The sequence below is a fragment of the Salmo salar genome, chromosome ssa24 (genome assembly GCF_905237065.1).
Source record: "Salmo salar chromosome ssa24, Ssal_v3.1, whole genome shotgun sequence".
Classification (NCBI taxonomy): Eukaryota; Metazoa; Chordata; class Actinopteri; order Salmoniformes; family Salmonidae; genus Salmo; species Salmo salar.
In genome coordinates, this window is record NC_059465.1 from 30,140,026 (window position 1) to 30,161,921 (window position 21,896).

Sequence of the window (21,896 nt, forward strand, 5' to 3'; positions counted from 1 at the left end):
ACAACTTCACCGCATCATTTGACGGGGCCATGTACTGTTAAATCTTGGGTGAGAACCTCCTTCCCTCAGCCAGGGCATTGAAAATGGGTCGTGGATGGGCATTCCAGCATGACAATGACCCAAACATACGGCCAAGGCAACAGTGGCTCAAGAAGAAGCACATTAAGGTCCTGGAGTGGCCTAGCCAGTCTCCAGACCTTAATCCCATAGAAAATCTGTGGAGGGAGCTTAAGGTTCGAGTTGCCAAACGTCAGCCTCGAAACCTTAATGACTTGGAGAAGATCTGCAAAGAGGAGTGAGACAAAATCCCTCCTGAGATGTGTGCAAACCTGGTGGCCAACTACAAGAAATGTCTGACCTCTGTGATTGCCAACAAGGGTTTTGCCACCAAGTACTAAGTCATGTTTTGCAGAGGGGTCAAATACTTATTTCCTTCATTAAAATGCAAATCCTTTTATAACATTTTTGACATGCGTTTTTCTGGATTTTTTGTTGTTGTTGTTATTCTGTCTCTCACTGTTCAAATAAACCTACCGTTAAAATTATAGACTGATCATTTCTTTGTCAGTGGGCAAATGTACAAAATCAGCAGGGGATCAAATACTTTTTTCCCCCACTGTATTCTCATTCAGCCCTTTAGATTTGTGTGTATTAGGTAGTTGTTAGGGAATTTTTAGATTACTTGTTAGATTTGTGTGTATTAGGTATTTTGGGGGGAATTGTTAGATTACTTGTAAGATATTACTGCACTGTTAACTAGAAGCACAAGCATTTTGCTACACTCACATTAACATCTGCTAACCATGTGTATGTGACCAATAAAATTTGATTTTGGTATTATTAATGTGTGCCCATATCAACTTTAATAACATGTTTTGTACATACTTTGTGAAATTCACTGGTGCCTGCTCAAAAACACGAGATTTTAGGAATTGTAGTAGGCTACACGTCTCAGAACAAAGCAGGTCAAATTGTCTTATTATCCACTTGGGGGTGCTACTGTGTTACTTTTTGGTGGTAGTCAGGATGATTTATTGCTGTATCAGCGTGTGATTAGCCAATTCATTGAATTTAGAGTAACACCACAATACCATAATGAAGTAAAACAAAGTGGAGTCCTCTTGTAGGACTGACTGAGACATTCCAGGTATTTTTTACTTTTCCTGCTGAAAACAATATCCCAAGTATAAATACAGTAATTTACACACATTTATGGGTAAAAAAACAGTTTTGATCATAATTGTGTTTTTTAGACATCAAGCAGTAGGCAATTCAAGGAGTTGCTGGTCTGATGTGATGTCATTGGTCTCCCGCTTGGTGTTTAGGTCGTTGTTCTCTTCAGCATTGCTTGCAGAAACAATAAAGGAGCAATAGAGGAGAACAAAGAAAAACGCTCCCGGTCACCTATTGAGTTGTGCCTTTTTAAAGTAAATAAGGTCAGAAATAAGGTGAAAAGGAGACTGGAGTGCCACTTCAAGAGTAGTCCCTGTACCGGTTGTACCGGTTAGTCCGGTTAGTCCCCACCCAAACACAGGCGTACCTTGTATGCGTGAAAATGGAAACCGATTGGTGGAAACCAGAGGACAGATGCTGCTGTAGTGTACTTGGGCACACTACTTGCGGGGCTGAATAATTATTGGACTAGGCTACACGCGAAATCAGATCACTTTTTCTCCCAAATAGTTGGAAGAAAGAAGTAGCTAGTTTTATAGCCTACTAAAGTGCGGAGGCAGTCGATCCATAAACTTTTTACAACTTTTCCTATTGTTAAGAATAAACAACTACACTGCACAAAAGGTCCATTAATTACAGGACAAGGTAAGCATAAAACGTTATCTCATTTGGGTTCACTTATTTTCAACAGGGAGTAGACTATTTTGTGTTAAAAATGTAGTTTTTTTTTAAAGAAAAAAAGAACACTTTATGAAGATATGTATCCTATTGCGCCCATCTTCGCAACGACATTTCTAGAAACCATATTGTACAGTATAATAGTCGGGTTGGTGTATGTTTGAGTCCCTAGGCTAGTGATCTTTCATTGATTCTAATAGCCAACATTGAGTGGCATGTAATTATGAGTTAGGCCTATTAACAAAATATTTTTAAGAAATCAGAGCAATTTTTCAGTCTAATTTATTTTATACAAATCTTTACGCTCTTGCTGGAATATATGCCACACCATCTTTTAATTGCTTCATATTGGAACTTTTCTGTTCAAAGTTGAGCAAAGAAGCCAAACTATAACATTAAGACATTGAGGTTGTGAACATCTTCTCAGCTCATTAATCTATTGTTATGGTGAAACCTGACAGTCAGGCATGCATCAATGGGAATGTGAAACCGATTGTTGAGTTGGGGGCTGTTGTTGAAACAATAGTGGAACTGTTTTGGCTAAATCCCGTTTTCCCACAACCATTTGCACCCGGACGGAACCCTTGCATTCCCCAGTGGTCTGGGTCATATCCACTAAATCAGTGTTTCCCAATCTGGGATACTAGGTTGGGAAAACACCTGAGCCACGGCCTGTTCGTCCCTCTATCATCCAGAAGGCGAGGTCAGTACAGGTGCATCAAAGCTGGGACAGAGAGAATGAAAAACAGCTTCAAACTCAAGGCCATCACTAGACGGCCTCTCCCCAGTACTCTGCCCTGAACTTAGTCACTAGCCGGTTACCACCTGGTTACTCAACCCTGCACCGTAGAGGCTGCTGCCCTATGTACATAGACTTGGAACCAAAGTATGTTCATCTCTAGGAGACAGAATGCGTCTCCTTCCTGAGCGGTATGACGGCTGCGTGGTCCCATGCTGTTTATACTTGCGTACTATTGTTTGTACAGATGAACGTGGTACCTTCAGGTGTTTGGAAATTGCTCCCAAGGATGAACCAGACTTGTGGAGGTCTACAATTGATTTTCTGAGGTCTTGGCTGATTTCTTTTGATTTGTGTGTATTATTAGGTATTACTGCACTGTTGGAGCTGGAAACTTAAGCATTTCGCTGCACCTGCAATAACATCTGCTAAATATGTGTATGTGACCAATAACATCTGCTAAATATGTGTATGTGACCAATAGCATCTGCTAAATATGTGTATGCGACCAACAAAATTGATTTGATTTAGGACCCCTGGGGGTAAATGGTCTATCCACAGGGGGTACTTGAGAAGACTCATTAGACCATAGGTTAACTGGTAAAATGCACATGAGGGGGTACTTCAGATGTACTCTTGACAGAGCAAAATGTACTTGGTGGTACAGCAACCGAAAAAGGTTGGGAACCACTGCACTAAGTCCATGAGGAGGATTAAGAAAGTCACTTGGTTTTAGGGAGATAATTATCCTCAGTCTGATCCAGCTGATATGTCATCACAAATCATTCGCCATTATTATTACCAATACGTTGGTTTGTGTGAACGAGTGGAGGCTGGTGAAGGGAGGATGGCTCATAGTAATGGTGGGAATGGAATGAATGGAACGGTATGAATGATGTGTTTGATACAATTCCATTGCATTAATGAGCCAGTCCTCTGATTTAAAGTGACACCACCCTCCAATGGTGTGAACACAATAGTATTAGCCTGTTTTCGGACTCATTCTTCATCTGAACTCCAGAGAATGGTCTTAAATGCCTGGTGGATGACTCATTCATTTGTCACCCCTCTGTTTAGAGAGTTTATCAACGAAAGCCTCTCTTCGTCCTGTTGTCCTTTTACCCTCCACAGTAGAAGTCCATTGGAGTGGAGAAGCCTGATAATCCTGTTTTGGAGTGGACTGGATGCACTCCTCTGTTTTCCCTGACTGGACCCCCGTTTCTCTGTTTGTGTTGCTCCTCTCGGAGGAAGAGTCTGGTTTTGCTTAGTTTACATGTCAACCCCACGTGCTGTCAGAGAGAGACAATATGCTACCAAGGACATGCTACAGTTTGTTTGTAGTTTATACCAAGGATGTACAGTTAACAGCCAAAATAAAGGTAACACTTGAGTACTGTAAATTAGGGTATATTGAAAGCAAGTGCTTCCACACAAGTGTGGTACCTGAGTTAATTAAGCAATTAACATCCCATCATGCTTAGGGTCATGTATAAAAAGGCCCAGCTGCCCATTATTCTGGCTACCATAGCTAGAAGAAGACATCTCAGTAACTTTGAAAGAGGGTCTCAAAGGTGCATAGGGGGTTTAAAGTGTGTGTGTACATATATCTCAGTCAACAGATCTCAACCCAATTGAACGATTATGAGAGATTCTGGAGCAGCGCCGGAGACAGCGTTTTCCACCACCATCAACAAAATTATGGAATTTCTGGTAGAAGAATGGTGTTGCATCCCTCCAATAGAGTTCCAGACAGTAGAATCTATGCCAAGGCGCATTGGAGCTGTTCTGGTGTCTCGTGGTGGCCCAACGGCCCAGTAGGCCAAAGGCACTTTGTTGGTGTTTCCTTTACTTTGGCAGTTACCTGTATAACACTGTTAAAAGACATGCCTAGACAAGGTGACTACATTGTAAAGAATCCAGAATGATGACTTAGACATGTCTATGTCCCGGAAAGTTGGCTGTTATTTACAATGCCCTTCTAGTCACATATCACATATTGAGTAGCAACTGTCCCAATTTCGGGACATTGATCCTGTAGAGGACATGCCTAGACAAGGTGACTACTTCCGGAGAATCCAGAATGATGACTTAGCGTGTGTGTGTGTGTGTGTGTGTGTGTGTGTGTGCGCGTGCGTGCGTGCGTGCGTGGTGCACGGGTCAGCTGTTTGTTTACCCGCACCTGCCCGCGATTGCTAATAACCCATCTGCAACTTCCTGACTATGGATGAAGTGAAAATCTGAGGTCTTCACCCAATGCTAACTCGGTAATATAGAAAATGTGCTGTAGGCTACAGTCAGAGAAGCCGGAACGATTTTGTAACGGGGTGTGTCGTGGAAAATTGTCTTAAAAATATAACACTCTTACAAGAAGTTGTAAATTCAATATAGACTTTAATACAGAGTAACAAAGCCGAGCCGGTCCGCGGAACAACTGCCTTCCTCAAGCCCCGGCTCTGCCTTTATATCCATACATTGCATAGGCACATCCCTTATGTAAATGAAGTCATTTGTCTTAGGTCTTCTGCCACCATTATCTTTCAACCCGATGGATAGCGCCCATATTTAAGGATAACGCCCATATCTGCTTCTGACTATATCATAATGGTGGCTGAAACCCCCTCATGTGGTACATAAATAATGCATGCACCGCATGCTCATGTTTGGTCATTTTGCTGCCATCTTTTCCTCTGTGCCACTCTGTCTGACCATCCTAAATGTATTTATGGCCTTATCTACAGAACTCAGGTCTAGTTGTCAGGCCACTATTCAACCCACAGTGGCCTGTTGCCTTATCTGGAACTAGTGTCATCTTCTCTTCCTATAGCCAATGTATTTATGTTTTTCTACTTCAGCACAGCTGCTTATCTCCCACAGGTGCAGAATAGTTTTTTGCCAAATTTAGATATGTTTCTGCTTATAATTTTTTTCCCCTGGCTATTTGTTAGTCCAGTTGTCTAATTAGATACATGCAGCTTCTCTTCTGTCATTATATGTTGCCCTAGAAGACTAAATAAACCTTTGCTCACCAGAATAATGCCATAAATGATTGAATGAATGCTTCAATCTAGTTGACATCGGTAGTTTTTTCCGTTATCTCTGTTTCTTTCGTGGAGCAAAGACATTTAGGGACCCGGGAGAAAAAGCAATAACCCCCAAAAATGTGCAAGATTTTCTGTGCAAAATTTCCTAATTAGTTTGATCGGTTGTAAGGAAATAGAAAGCTGTGAAAATGACCCAACATGTTTCTGATAAGGTTTCAGTTCAGTTTGGATGCATATTTTATGTGTTTGAAATACTATCAGCTTTTATGATGCTGATAAAGATAGCACCTCTACAGACGGTGTCTAACGCATTCTCTCAAGATGGTAGATAAAATAAATGATATTTTTCCACTCCTGTTCCCAAGTCAAAATGTACATTTGGTGTATCAATTTACTGCAAGAAATGCTTAATTCTGTAGGAGTTAATATTAAGACTATGTGAGAGGTTATAGACCTACAGTCAGTGTCCAGATTTCAGTTTCCATTTAACCCATCTGAACAGTAGGCCACAGTTCCCTTATTATGTCATAGGTCTATTTGAAGTCCCCGTCTTGTGACTGTCGAATTTGTATAGCGCCTCACAACCATCACATATAACATAGGCACTGCTATCATCCTCTTTTACCACTTCACCAAATCTTTCCCAAACATGACTTTTCTGGCCCTCCCTTCTCTTTATTTTCAACTCTCCATTCACAGCTTTTCTCTTATTGAATTAAACTCTGACATTGTCCTTTTTGCCTCCGTGGATCAACAATAACTGTTTCTGCCCATTCCCAAAGCTTTTGGCGATTGGGATGTAGGCTATTTGGCTAGTGTAAAGTTAGGCCTTGAAGCTTAGGTTTACGCACTGATGCCAGATATCCCAAAAATAATGAAAGAAAAACCTCAATGTAGCCTATAGGCCTAGACAATGTTCCCTCACATTTTTTCAGCACTCAGCAAATTTCAGGTCTGCTGATAGCAAACTTGAACATTGTGAAAATTCTGTGCAACTTCCAGCAAGCGGTTATTGTGAACACTGAGGCTGTACCCGCTTTAAGTTACAGTTATAACAGTGGCCAAGTAGGCTACTGTGGCTATTTGATCATAATGTAGGCCTACCAGAGTGGCCTACCATCAACAACAATGGAGAAAATGCATCCCATAACATTTTAGCATCAGAAATAGCTGTTCTATCATTCAGCCTACAGTAGCAGCCAATGTGTGGTGTTCAATGTAGGCCTATATTCCATGAGACTTTTGAAAAAAAAAACATGCTATCTTGACATTAACCTGTTTATCCACTTGTCCTTGACTGAAAATGTTGTTGTGTTGTTTGATGCAAGAAACCACTTTACAAAATAAAATGCATTATTATTCCCATACCATTATTACAGAGAATCAGATAAATTATGCCACCCTCTGTCTATTGGCTACTTAGCTTATTCAAACCTGTCTCAAAATACAACAATGCCCCTTTAAGACAAGAAAAAGCTCTTTACCTGACTCAGTTTTCGAAGATGTCTAGAAATGTATACGTTTTGTACTCTTTTAGGAAGCAATCACTCCCCTATTGCTGACTACAAATGATCTATAACTGGGCTGATAACTCACTAACTAGGAAAGGATATGAACAAAATGTGCACACGTGGCTACAATCAGCTCTTGCTTTGATCTCAAAACAAGCGCATCTACTCACGATCGCTCATGTTGTAAACACAGTCCAGTTCAAAGTAAATGTCACAGATCCATATATGGCAATAGTCTTTTTGCATATAGGCCTACTGCAGCTCTGATTGTTTATGCTGCACCGGTCTGTGTAGAGCATGGGCTCTACACAGTTTCAGGTTGTTGCATTGAAAGTAGCTAATATTGCATTGATTCGATTACAATTGCCACTGTAAAGGGAAACGTTGATAGTGGTAACAGAGAAAACTCTAGAACAGCGGTCACCAACCTTTTCTGAGTCAAGATCACTTTGAGTCAAAATGCAAACCGAGATCTACCGCTCAGAATCTTTTCTAACATGACTTAAAAAATGTAAGCCTATGCAACATTAAACAATTAAAAGCAGTACTGTAGCAATCAGGTTTGTGCAGTAAGCTATAGGCCCAATATATTATAACCTCATATTGGCTTTGCTTGAATTGCCCTGTCTATGCATTATTGTTCTTTTTAATTTTTTTACATTTGATAAAAAAAATTGAGGTAGGCTATATGATCACATCGGTAATAGATCCGTTGTTGTATTACTTGTGAAGTACAGCTGAGTGAGCATACATTTAAATAAAGTTTTTTAAAATCTTTATTTTACTGGGCTGATGGTGCCTGCATCTGATGGTCAGTTTCAGCAGAAGGAGAGAGCAGCAGACTGAGGGTCCGCCTCTCAACATCCCTCTGCTTTCCCTGTCTTCCGCTGACTCTGACCAAAAAGCGAGAACGTCTTCCAGCCGATGGCGGAACGAGTCGCACCGCATTACTTCTGCCTCATGCACCAAATCACGTTGTTACTCCTATGAACAGAGAAAGTGAAATATTCCTTGATAATAAAAAATACCAAAGCTGTTAATAATAACAACGCCTATAAATACACTTTCCTACTTGTTGATTACTGCTGAGTGGAAATAGGAAGAACGCCCATTTCATGGCTTATACAAGTGTTGAATACAAAGTGTTGACAGTGCTGAGTAAGAACTTAAACATGAACTCACTTATAAAAATACCATCTCTTTGCTGTATTCGTTGACAGTCTCTCTCAAGGCATGGTTTTAAACATTTTGAAATCTCACATTATCAACTTTTCTGTAGCTTCCTTAAATGCCTGCTACGTTACTGCATACACAGTCATCTGAGATATACGATTGGACAGCGTTAGACTTATAGTGCTCTTGATTTGCTCTCTGGGTACACTGGCAAGGCAGATTTTGTACCTTCAGAAACATAAAATGGTTCAAAATGGCAACAGTTTGCCTACCCGGCGCACAGGGCAGCTGAATCGGGTGCACATACCGTCAACAGCCCGAGACAAAAAAACTAAAAATAGGAACTCATAACTTTATCATCGCTGTTTTTTTTTACAGAAATGTTTGGCGACCCACTAGGAATACCTTGGAGATCGACCAGTTGATTGCCATCGACTGGTTGGTGACCACTGCTCCAGAAAGTTCAATCTCGTGCTTCTCTCTGTAGGCTGATATTTCTGTATGGCAGCCCCAGAGGAGCTACAGTTTAGAGGGAACATTGGGCCTGGGTGTGTGTGTATATATATGTGTGGGCATGTCTGCGCAGGTACATGTGTCTGAAAAGAAAAGGTGATGTGTCATAGTAAAGGCCTGATACAGAAGACATGCTCCCTCTAGGAATTGCAAGACCTGTAGCTGTATGGTTGATTTTGGCTAGAGACCTTAACTTGGGTTTCCAATGATTCCCCCACAGGATAAAACTTGTTTTGTCCACAGCAATAGTTGGTAACCAGAAGACCAACCTCAAGTCACATTTCACCCATAGTGGCAAATGGAGAAGTCCATGGAGTGACCGTGGACCACAACCTCTACTCACTGTAACACCCTTCTCTTTCATCAGTGTGCCCTGTCATGCTTTCCTGCCAGTCTGTATTAATGCCAGTTGCCCTCTCTGCCAGTTTTTGGACTAACACAGATTTAGTTTTTAGCTCACACAGGACCCCTACATGCTCCAGCGTCACTTCTAGTTCCCCCTGAAGAAGAATACAGTACCGCAGTGCGATATAAGGGATGAATGAGGTACGGAGGGGTTAAGTGTCCATCTGAATAGATCCCAGGACCCCAAGAGAACACACATTGTGTTGGTTGTGTTCATGAAGAACTAGATGGAAAAAAACAGACTGAAACAGGGAGGGACTAACTGGACCTTCTTGTTTTCTGCGGCAAACAAATTCAGCTAACGTGCCCTAATGTTCACAACCCAGGTCATTCACAGTTGAGTGAGACCAAATGCAAGGGATATGTTTGGATCACTGTTTCTCCCCTATGTCTTTGACCTATGACCTGGGTGTAGTTATAACCTGCATGTTTTACTGTGATGTGTTTTAGGGCCGCTCCGCTGCCACTCTACTGAGAAGGTATCACGTCGCCATGACGGAGAAGGACACGCCTTCCTTGGCTGTGACCAAGGCTGCACTGTCCTTGGACTCAGAGAGGGGAGGAGGAGGTGGAATTGGAGAGGGACAGCCTGATGCCAGTAGTACCTACTCTGATCTATTGACACTGGCCAACCTGTTTGAGAGTGAGGAGGGCTCCCAGTCAACTCCGGACCTGCCCCAGGACCCTGCTCAGAATCTAGCCCGACCAGGCCAGCTGCAGCCAGGGGACGGCCGACAGAACCTCCGCATGAAGTTCCACGGTGCCTTTAAGAAGGGCATCTCCAACCCCATGGACTTGCTGGAGTCTACCATCTATGAGTCACCCGTGGTGACCGGCCCCAAGAAAGCCCCCATGGACTCACTCTTTGACTATGGTACCTACAGTCACACCAACAACAAGAAGCAAGGCAGGAAGAAGCTCCTACGAGGGTGAGGAGGTACTTGTTATGGTGGCCACAGGGGTTCATGAGCTCATGCAGAGGCATAGATTGTTAAACAACACGTAGAGTTAGAAGAAGCATAGTAGATCAATTCCGGGGTACAGATGTAACCTACTGGGTTCGAACTGTGTCAGCCCCTTGAGTTTAACGCCTATATATCAGCTCAGGGAGTCTTCAGGCAAGGTTGTTCCTCATACAAATGTCTTTCACCTAACTATACACTGTGTACAAAACATTACGGACACCTTCCTAATAGTTGCACCCCAATGTTTTGCCCTCAGAACAGCCTCAATTCGTCGGGACATGGACTCTACAATGTGTCGAAAGCGTTCCACAGGGATGCTGGCTCTTATTGAATCCAATGCATCCCACTATTGTGTCAAGTTGGCTGGCTGCCCTTCGGGTCGTGGAACATTCTTGATACACACGGGAAACTGTTGAGTGTGAAAAACTCAGCAGCGTTGCAGTTCTTGACACAAACATGTGCGCCTGGCACCTACTACCATACCCTGTTCAAAGGCACTTAAATCCTTTGTCTTGCCCATTTACCCTCTGAATGGCACACATACACAATCCATGTCTCAATTGTCTCAAGGCTTAAAAATCCTTCTTTAAACTGTCTCCTCCACTTAATCTACACTGATAGAAGGTGACATCAATAAGGGATCATAGCTTTCACCTGGATTCAGCTGGTCAATCTATGTCATGGAAAGAGCAGATGTTTCTAACATTTTGTACACTCAGTGTACATAAACACCTAAAGTATGTGTTATACAGTACCAGTCAAAGTTTGGACACACCTACTCATTCAAGGGTTTTTCTTTATTTATACTATTTTCTACATTGTAGAATAATAGTGAAGACATCAAAACAATGAAATAACACATATGGAATCATGTAGTAACCAACAAAGTGTTAAACAAATCAAAATATATGTTATATTTGAGATTCTTCAAAGTAGCCAACCTTTGCCTTGATGACAGCTTTGCACACTCTTGGCATTATCTGAACCAGCTTCATGAGGAAGCTGAGAATGTGCTGAGCACTTGTTGGCTGCTTTTCCTTCACTCTGTGGTCCAACTCATCCCAAACCATCTCAATTGGGTTGAGGTTGGGTGATTGTGGAGGACGGGTCATCTGATGCAGCACTCCATCACTCTCCTTCTTGGTCAAATAGCCCTTACACAGCCTGGAGGTGTGTTTTGTCATTGTCCTGTTGAAAAATGAATGATAGTTCCACTAAGCCTAAACCAGATGGGATGGCGTATTATTGCAGAATGCTGTGGTAGCCATACTGGTTAAGTGTGCCTTGAATTGTAAATAAATCACAGACAGTGTCACCAGCAAAGCACCCCCACACCATCACACCTCATCCTCCATGCTTCACGGTGGGAACCACACATGCGGAGATCATCCATTCACCTACTCTGTGTCTCACAAAAGACAGCGGTTGGAACCAAAAATCTCCAATTTGGACTCATCAGACCAAAGGACAGATTTCCACCAGTTGAATGTCCATTGCTCATGTTTCTTGACCCAAGCAAGTCTCCTCTTCTTATTGGTGTCCTTAGTAGTGTTTTTTTGCAGCAATTCGACCATGAAGGTATGATTCACGCAGTCTCTGAACAGTTGATGTTGAGATGTGTCTGTTACTTGAATTCTGTGAAGCATTTATTTGGGCTGCAATTTCTGAGGCTGGTAACTCTAATGAACTTATCCTCTGCAGCAGAGGTAACTCTGGGTCTTCCTTTCCTGTGCCAGGCCTCATGAGAGCTAGTTTCATCATAGCGCTTGATGGTTTTTACAACTGTACTTGAAGAAACTTTCAAAGTTCTTCACATTTTTCAGATTGACTGATCTTCACGTCTTAAAGTAATGATGAACTGTCATTTCTCTTTGCGTATTTGAGGTGTTCTTGCCATAATATGGACCTGGTCTTTTACCAAATAGGGCTGTCTTCTGTATACCAGCCATACCTTGTCACAACACAACTAATTGGCTCAAATGCATTAAGGAAAGAAATTCCACAAATTAACTTTTAAGAAGGCACAGCTGTTAATTGAAATGCATTCCAGGTGACTACCTCATGCCAAGACTGTGCAAAGCTGTCAAGGCAAAGGGTGGCTACTTTGAAGAATCTCAAATATAAAATATATTTTGAGTTGTTTAACACTTTTTTGGTTACATGATTCCATATGTGTTATTTCATAGTTTTGATGTCTTCACTGCTATTCTACAATGTAGAAAATAGTAAAAATAAAAACCCTTGAATGAGTAGTTGTATCCAAACTTTAGTTGTGTCCAAACTAGTACTGTATGTGAGTGTAAAGTATGTATGTCTATGGTCCTACACAGTAAGACTGAAATGTCCTGCGATGAAGGTGTGGACCCTACAGGCTCAGATCCACCCAAGGTGATTAAAGAGTTTAACCGCACGCTGCTCTTCGATGGCGTGTCACAGGCCGACCCAGAGGCCCTCTCAGGCCTGCTGGAGTACCTGCAGGGTCACGACAAGAGGCTCACCGACGAGGAGTTCAAAGGTGAGATGATCCCAGTGGTGGGTGGAGCCCTCTGGTGCCAAATAGGCTCATTTGAGACAGGAGATATGTCAGCTTTCACAGCCAAAGGCAGAAAGAACAGAGGAAAAGAGAGAGTGTGTGTGCTGAATAGTGCTACTAAAATAGCATTTGAATTTTGTCTCAAACATTTCACCTCAGTTACAATCGTCTTACTCAAGAGGAAGCCTTACTTTTTAGTCCACTTAGCCCTGTGACTAACACCTTCAGTTTTTGTCATCCTGGAGTTTTGTCATGACTTCGTATAGTGGTACTCAGTACAGATGTCTAAACAGACCTCTTTCTTCCCCTTGGGGTTCAATTCTGTCCTATCAGTATCCCCCCCCCCTCTCTTCTCTGTTGTTTTTGGCTCCAAACAGTAGAGAAAAGGAAGCTACTGGGATGGCCGAGGTTTTGTCTTGCCAGTGGCGTGTCCAATGACAGCTTCCTGTTGGCTGTGTATGTATGGGGTGGGGCTTTATAACAGAGAGAAATCAGAGCAAACTCTCTCCTCTGGGAAGAAAAGGACTAGAGGGGGCTTGACAGACTAGCTAAAAAAACTCAGCCCTAAAGTCAACAACAGAAGCAGACAACTTAGTTCTGTTTTTCATGATTGAGGCGTTTCCATTTTCAGTCATGCAAGCGTCCCTTTCTTATCGCTAACGATTTATCACGGATCTTTACTTCCTCTATTTTTGTGTTTGTGTCCTTAACCTCTTCCCCTTCTCTCAACTGGGAACCAGAGCCATGCATTTAGAGAGTTGGGGCAATGCAGTTTCTGCATTTACATTACACATCCACATTCTACAGTAGCCATGTTAGCTCCCCAATAACATTTAAACAGTGCTATGTTACTGAATGTCTAGAACAATATTCAACATTCTAAAAGTTGTCCTAACTCCAAATATAAGGACACAAGGCAAGACCCAAATGCAGACACAGGAAGCAGATGGTTGAGCTCCGATATTTATTAATCCAAGGGGTAGGCAAAAGGTAGGTTGGGGACAGGTGAGAGTTCATAAACCGGGTGACTCCAAAACAGTACCAGACAAAGGGCAGTCTCGAGGTCAGGCCAGGCAGGGGTTTAGTAACCAGATTTGAGTCCAAACATTACAAGGGGATAGGCAGGCTTGAAGACAGAACAGGCAGAGTGGTCAGGCAGGCATGTTCGGAGTCAGGATAGGCAAGGATCAAAACCAGGAGGACTAGAATCAAAAGAGACTGGGGAAAAACTGGGAGCAAGATAAACCGCTGGTTGACTTGGCAAACAAGACAAACTGGCAGAGAGACAGGAAACACAGGGATATATACACCAGGGATAATAAGCAACACCTGGATGGGGGGGAGACAATCACAAGGACAGGTGAAACAGATCAGGGTGTGACACCAAATATGTCTTTGTTGTGTTTATGTCTATGTACAGTTCTGTGCATTATAAAGTTCCACTGTACTGCAGCACAGTGAAAAAACATTTCCTTCACAGTGGATGTACTGCTCAGTCAGGGTCATATTTCAGAAATGGTTTACTAGCTGATTGCTTATTGTAACGGTCGTCGTAGTGGATGGACCAAGGCGCAGCGGGTTGAGTGCTCATATTAACTTTATTAGAACACTTATAAACAAAACAAGAAAAACTAATGGACGACAAACAGTCTTGCAGGCAACACACAGCTATGCAAAGAACAACCTCCCACAAATCCCATGACAAACACATTCCTACTTATAGGACCTTCAATCAGAGGCAACGATAGACAGCTGCCTCCAATTGAAGGCCCCAACCCCAATTACCTAAACATAGAAATGACTAGACAGAACATAGAAATACACTAACATAGAACAATGACAAAAAACCCCGGAATACATAAACCAAACACCCCTCTACATACACACACACACACACACGCCCCGAACCATATAAAACAAATACCCCCTGCCATGTCCTGACCAAACTATAATAACAAATAATCCCTTTACTGGTCAGGACGTGACAGTACCCCCCCAAAGGTGCAGACCCCGGATGCACCTAACAAAAAACAATCGTACAAAAATAAATCCCTTAAACTAAAGGGAGGGTGGCTGCCGTCACCGACGGCTCCCGTGCTACACCCCCCCTCCCCAAACCTCCTACAGTGGAGGTGGCTTAGGCTTAGGCCTTAGTCCCCTACCTGACCAGTCGACCCCCACTGAATACCTCGGCCTGAAGCCTGTCACTGTAGACCCTGGACTGGACTCTGGGAGCTCCGGACTGTAGGGCGACTGGGAGCTCCGGACTGTAGGCCGACTCACTCGGTTCCGGACAGTGGGCCGCCTCTCTGGGTTCCGGACAGTGGGCCGCCTCTCTAGGTTCCGGACAGTGGGCCGCCTCTCTTGGTTCCGGACAGTGGGCCGCCTCTCTTGGTTCCGGACAGTGGGCCGCCTCTCTTGGTTCCGGACAGTGGGCCGCCTCTCTTGGTTCCGGACAGTGGGCCGTCTCTCTTGGTTCCGGACAGTGGGCCGTCTCTCTTGGTTCCGGACAGTGGGCCGTCTCTCTTGGTTTCGGACAGTGGGCCGTCTCTCTTGGTTCCGGACAGTGGGCCGTCTCTCTACAGGGCACTGTCGCCGGAGGCTCTGGACGAGGCACTGTTGCCAGAAGTTCTGGACGAGGCACTGTTGCCGGAAGTTCTGGACGAGGCACTGTTGCCGGAAGTTCTGGACGAGGCACTGTTGCCGGAAGTTCTGGACGAGGCACTGTTGCCGGAAGTTCTGGACGAGGCACTGTTGCCGGAAGGCCTGGTGCGTGGGGCTGGCTTAGGATGCGCCAGACTAAGGACACGCACCACAGGGCTAGTACGAGGAGCAGGGACAGGATGAGCTGGACTGGGCTGACGCACTGGAGCCTGGTGTGTGGTGCTGATAATGAGGTACCAGACTGGAGACACACACCCCAGGGCTAGTGCGAGGAGCGGGAACAGGGCGTACTGGACTGAGCTGACGCACTGGAAGCCTAGTGCGTGGTGCTGGTACTGGAGGTATCAGACTGGAGACACGCACCTCAAGGCTAGTGCGAGGAGCGGGAACAGGACGCACTGGACCGTGAAGGCGCACTGGTGGTCTCGAGCGCAGTACTGGCTCCACCCTTACTGGCTGGATGCCCGCTTCCCCCTGGCAAATGCGGGGCGCTTGCACCGCGCACACCGGCCTGTAAATGCTTGGCCTCGACGCCGTGCGCATCACTTCAACGCACGGGACCTGACCAGACCTGACCGGTTGCCTCGAATAAGCACGGGGAGTTGGCTTGCGGCTTAATCCTGGCCCCGCCAAACTACCGTGTGCCCCCCCCCCAAATGTTTTATTGGGGCTGCCTCTCAGGCTTAAATGCCAACCGTGTACCCCTGTAACAGTCCCGGTCTTCCTTCCACTTTTTCCGTTCCTCTCTTGCTGTCTCCACCTGTCTCCATGGCAGGGTCTTGTCCCCTGCCATTATCTCCTCCCATGTCCACGATGTCCTCCACTCCCTTTTCTCCCTGGCCCAGGATCCTTCCTCCTCCTGGGCCCGCTGCTTGGTCCGTGGTTGGTGGGAGGTTCTGTAACGGTCGTCGTAGTGGATGGACCAAGGCGCAGTGGGTTGAGTGCTCATATTAACTTTATTAGAACACTTATAAACAAAACAAGAAAAACAAACGGACGCCAAACAGTCTTGCAGGCAACACACAGCTATGCAAAGAACAACCTCCCACAAATCCCATGACAAACACATTCCTATTTATAGGACCTTCAATCAGAGGCAACGATAGACAGCTGCCTCCAATTGAAGGCCCCAACCCCAATTACCTAAACATAGAAATAGAAATTACTAGACAGAACATAGAAATACACTAACATAGAACAATGACAAAAACCCCCGGAATACATAAACCAAAAACCCCTCTACATACACACACACCCCGAATCATATAAAACAAATACCCCCTGCCACGTCCTGACCAAACTATAGTAACAAATAACCCCTTTACTGGTCAGGACGTGACACTTATGAACTTGGTGCTTGGTGCCACCCTGGTTGCAAGATAGTTTTGTCACGATTCTCTAAAGCTGAACCCAGAAGCAGACCAGGACAAGGTGAGTAAAATGAAGGTGAGTATTTATTTACAGTCTCGAGGTGAAAATAGAATAATCCAGGAGACGGAGCGGCAGCGGAGGTGAGTTGATGAGAGTGAATAGGCAGCTCCAATGATGTCTCTGAAACCAACGACGGCCAGGCAAGGGAGTTGAATGTTCCGGGAGGATGACTGTAAACAGAGTAAACGGGGGTGAGTAACCGGCAAAAAGTACAGAACAACAAAACTAACTCTGGTAACATGAGGTTGATACGCTGACACAACATACTGTTCATTGCTAACGATCCAGCAGGGAATGGATGTCAGGTCAGGGCTTATGAAGAGAAGAGGTGATGATCAGGACCAGGTGTGCAGATGGCTAATGAGATGCAGGTGCGGGTAATCAAGAGTTCTCCCGCCTAGCTTCGTCGCCTGGCAACCAGACAGGGTGCGTTCAGGAACCTCAGGAAACAGACTCCAAAACAACAAACAGTCAGCTCAGGCAGAAAACAGACTCAGGAAGTGGGATTCCTGACACGTTTTTCACATTAACAATGCACTTTGCTGTAGCAAAGCATTTTGAAAAAAAAAAAATACTTTTCATTAATGCCCAGAAATGTACATGTCCACTCTGAGTATCATTAATAACCATCCTTTTTTTGTTTTATTTTCTTCCAGAACCTTCTACAGGTAAGACGTGCCTTCCTAAAGCCCTTCTGAACCTGTACAATGGTCAGAATGACACCATCCCTCTGCTGATGAATATCGCAGAGCAGACAGTCAACCTCCATGATTTCATCAACACGCCCTTCAGAGATGTCTACTACAGAGGTGAGCTCTCTACTAGTGATGGGAAATTCCTGAACAGCACATCACCAGTCTCTACTCATATTAGCGCTTCACTAAAAACACGGTCCTGATCATTAGGCACCAAATGAACTGAAACAGGGAGGGACTACTATCTGGACTTGGCCAATACAGATGCTCACTTTTGGTCTCCATTGCATAATGTTTTTAAAAGTTTTCTATTGCGTGCACTAATGAACATGACCCAGTACTGTAGGATCGTTTGACTAAGATTGAAGTAGATCCTATCCTTCTAATTGGATATTATCACAGGTATTGTATGTCTATGATCTCATGTACCTGAAATGTGTGGCCTACTATGCAGTGAGAGACCAAATGATCTAATTATCCCAATTCGACCACTTTTCCCCTTTACCCTATGTGTTGACCCCCCCCACACACACCTTTGTTTTATCACAAAACCGGATATCAATCGCTGAAGTCCACAAAGCATATTGCATGTACAGTAACGGTACATGACCTAGAGCATGGTCAAGCAAGTTAATGTTTCTGACATTTTTGGACCAGAGCTGCCTCGACTATTCCAGCACCATTTCAACTTCAACGTTTCAACATCATCAAATCACCTATGCTTAGTCTAATACAGTGACAACTAAAACATACCCCCAAAAATATAAATATACAATTTAGTCTAATCAACGTCAGCTAAATATGATATGGCTGTCCATGGTTCTGATTTGTGTGTGTGTGTGTGTGTGTGTGTGTGTGTGTGTGTGTGTGTGTGTGTGTGTGTGTGTGTGTGTGTGTTTTCATGCAAGTAGAAAAACATGTTGACTCACCCTACTTGTAGAGAAACGCCAATGCCATCCTCCTCTCTTTCATGTTGACGAAACGGTTTATCACTCTGTCGTACAGTACATGCTTTTAGTTTTTGTTATCCCAGGCTATCTGGCTCAAATGCTTTCTTACTAGCCTAACTTCCATTCATGGAAAACGTTAGCTAATTAACATTTGCCTTCTACATCTAGCTACAGTTGGACGTCGGAAGATTACATACACCTTAGCCAAATACATTTAAACTCAGTTTTTCACAATTCCTGACATGTATTCCTAGAAAAAATTCCCTGTCTTAGGTCAGTTTGGATCACCACTTTATTTTGGTGAGTCAGAAGTTTACATACACTCAATTAGTATTTGGTAGTGTCGTGTCTTTGGGCATCATTAAACCTGATGACATGTTTATCAAATAACTCTCTGTAATTATTATTACGTGATTAAACTGATTAATCGTGTAACTGTAATTAACTAGGAGGTCGGGGCACCAAGGAAAATATTCAGATTACAAAGTTATAATTTTCCTAATATAACTTCAGATATAATATCTGATCTGAGTCTTCTGATTTATGATGTATTCTTTACCTCGTCAGTCTCATTCGCAACGTCGTAAATTGTTGGTTTTCTGCACGAACCCAGTCTTCACTAAGTCATCCATACATCAATTGTCTTTAAATCATTTATTTACTAAACTAAGTAATTCACAGAAAGCATACAAAACAGTGGGTATCATTACAAAGTAATGATAAAGGAATGTGCCCTAGTGGGCTAAACCGGCATGGCGGCTTGTTAAACAAAGGGTGATAAGGGTCAGCTGAGACGGCACAACAGAGTTGATAAATATTAACAATTGATATGCTAATCCTTTGCACATGAATGCTCACTCATTCGGGAACAATTGCAATCAATATATATATTTACGCTCAGTGTGTCGTCGGGATCCTTGTTGGAGAGTTTGGTTCTGTTGGAGAGTTCTCTCTCTCTCTCTCTCTCTCTCTCTGTTAGAATGGATCTTTCAAAGCGACATTCATTAATGTCGTTATAGAATGGATGTTTCGTTGGTCTTCACATTCAATGATACCAAATTTCTAGCTGCAGACTAGTAATTAATATCAAAGACTTGTTATTATTCTGTCGGTATCGATAGTCTAAAAGTTTAACCTCTTACATCTAGACGTTCCGCTAGCGGAACACCTGCTCCAATATCCAATGATGGGCGTGGCGCGAAATACAAACTCCTCTAAAATACAAAAACTTCAATTTTTCAAACATATGACTATTTCACAGCATTTTAAAGATAAGACTCTCCTTTATCTAACCACACTGTCCGATTTCAAAAAGGCTTTACAACGAAAGCAAAACATTAGATTATGTCAGCAGAGTACCAAGCCAGAAATAATCAGACACCCATTTTTCAAGCTAGCATATTATGTCACATAAACCCAGAAGACAGCTAAATGCAGCACTAACCTTTTATGATCTTCATCAGATGACAACCCTAGGACATTATGTTATACAATACATGCATGTTTTGTTCAATCAAGTTCATATTTATATCAAAAACCAGCTTTTTACATTAGCATGTGACGTTCAGAACTAGCATACTTCCGGGGAATTCGCTAACATTTTACTAAATTACTCACGATAAACGTTCACAAAAAGCATAATTATTTTAAGAATTATAGATACAGACCTCCTCTATGCACTCGATATGTCCGATTTTAAAATAGCTTTTTGGTGAAAGCACATTTTGAAATATTCTAAGTACATAGCCCAGGCATCACGGGCTAGCTATTTAGACACCCGGCAAGTTTAGCACTCACCAATATCAGCTTTACTATTATAAAAGTTTCATTACCTTTTGTTGTCTTCGTCAGAATGCACTCCCAGGACTGCTACTTCAATAACAAATGTTGGTTTGGTCCAAAATAATCCATCGTTATATCCGAATAGCGGCATTTTGTTCGTGCGTTCCAGACACTATCCGAAATGGTAAAGAAGGGTCGTGCGCATGGCGCAATTCGTGACAAAAAAATTCTAAATATTCCATTACCGTACTTCGAAGCATGTCAACCGCTGTTTAAAATCAATTTTTACGCCATTTTTCTCGTAGAAAAGCGATAATATTCCGACAGGGAATCTCCTTTTCGGCAAACAGAGGAAAAAAATCACAAAGGCGGGGGCGGTCGGGTCACGCGCCTAAGCCCAGAGTCCCTTGATCGGCCACTTGAGAAAGGCGATAATGTGTTTCAGCCTGGGGCTGGGATGACGACATTCTGTTTTTTCCCGGGCTCTGAGCGCCTATGGACGACGTAGGAAGTGTCACGTTAAAGCAGAGATCCTTAGTAAAAGATAGAGATGGAAAAGAAGTTCAAGAAATGGTCAGACAGGCCACTTCCTGTAAAGGAATCTCTCAGGTTTTGACCTGCCATTTGAGTTCTGTTATACTCACAGACACCATTCAAACAGTTTTAGAAACTTTAGGGTGTTTTCTATCCATATGTAATAAGTATATGCATATTCTAGTTACTGGGTAGGAGTGGTAACCAGATTAAATCGTGTATGTTTTTTATCCAGCCGTGAAAATACTGCCCCCTAGCCATAACAGGTTAACCACGTGGTATGGTTAAAGTTCAGTAGAGGAATGCATGGTCAAACCTTGGCCCTCTCTTCTCGAGGTAAGCTGGTCTAAAGACAGAAACCCTGGGTGGGGATTCATATACTGAACGTAGAAAAGGCTGTCACATGACGCCTTGTCCTGTCTGTGTCCCTGGGGGCGTGCCGGTGACTTAGTTAAGCTTTGAACAGAAATACAATTCTCTCACATTAACATCAGTACATATCATCTCAACATATTCCAAATAGGTTTATCCTTATCCATTTTGTTGATACAACCATTTAGATGTAAGTCCCATAGCTGAGGCTATTATATAAACATTATTATGGTAATATGGCAATATTGTCTCTCATGAGTTTCATAAAATTGTACCACACGGACCAGTTCGTAGCTGGATTCTTCACCGATCTTTTATACCTTCTCCAGAACATGAATGTCATTCGGTTCCCCCGTCCGGTGAGGTGGAAGAATTCCTTTGTCTCTCTATGAAACCATTCTGTCTCAAAACTGTGGCCTGTGAGGCAGGACATTCCCTTTGGAATTTACAACCGCCTTCTGACCACAGCAGCCTGGGTAGGGGGAGGTAGGTAGGGGGATTGTGCATAGAAAAGGCCTGGTGCAGAGGGAGGGGGTTTAACTGTGCTCGCTGTACCCAAAGAGGGCAACGTCATGACAGTAGCATTGCCTTTAAATTGTTTAACTTGGGTCAAACGTTTTGGGTAGCCTACCACAAGCATCTCACAATAAGTTGGGTGAATTATGGCCCATTCCTTCTGACATAGTGTAACTGAGTCAGGTTTGTAGGCCTCCTTGCTTGCACATGCTTTATCAGTT

General features: G+C 43.3%; 1 protein-coding gene and 1 long non-coding RNA gene across 2 annotated transcripts in view; one reads left to right on the forward strand and one right to left on the reverse strand.

Moving 5' to 3' along the window:
- The first annotated feature begins 1,395 nt into the window (after positions 1–1,395).
- The window catches only part of LOC106585668 (transient receptor potential cation channel subfamily V member 4), a 29,413-nt gene continuing 8,912 nt past the window's right edge, over positions 1,396–21,896 (forward strand). The window contains exons 1-4 of the mRNA XM_014172122.2: positions 1,396–1,818; positions 9,684–10,162; positions 12,529–12,713; positions 17,483–17,635. Coding sequence (XP_014027597.1) covers positions 9,726–10,162; positions 12,529–12,713; positions 17,483–17,635 — 775 coding nt within the window. The 5' untranslated portion in view covers positions 1,396–1,818; positions 9,684–9,725. The remainder of the gene's footprint in view (positions 1,819–9,683; positions 10,163–12,528; positions 12,714–17,482; positions 17,636–21,896) is intronic.
- LOC106585669 (uncharacterized) lies at positions 16,832–17,191 on the reverse strand. The gene is made up of 2 exons (XR_001324002.2): positions 17,094–17,191; positions 16,832–16,996 (listed from the first exon to the last, which is right to left on the reverse strand). It is a non-coding gene; the product is annotated as an uncharacterized lncRNA (long non-coding RNA).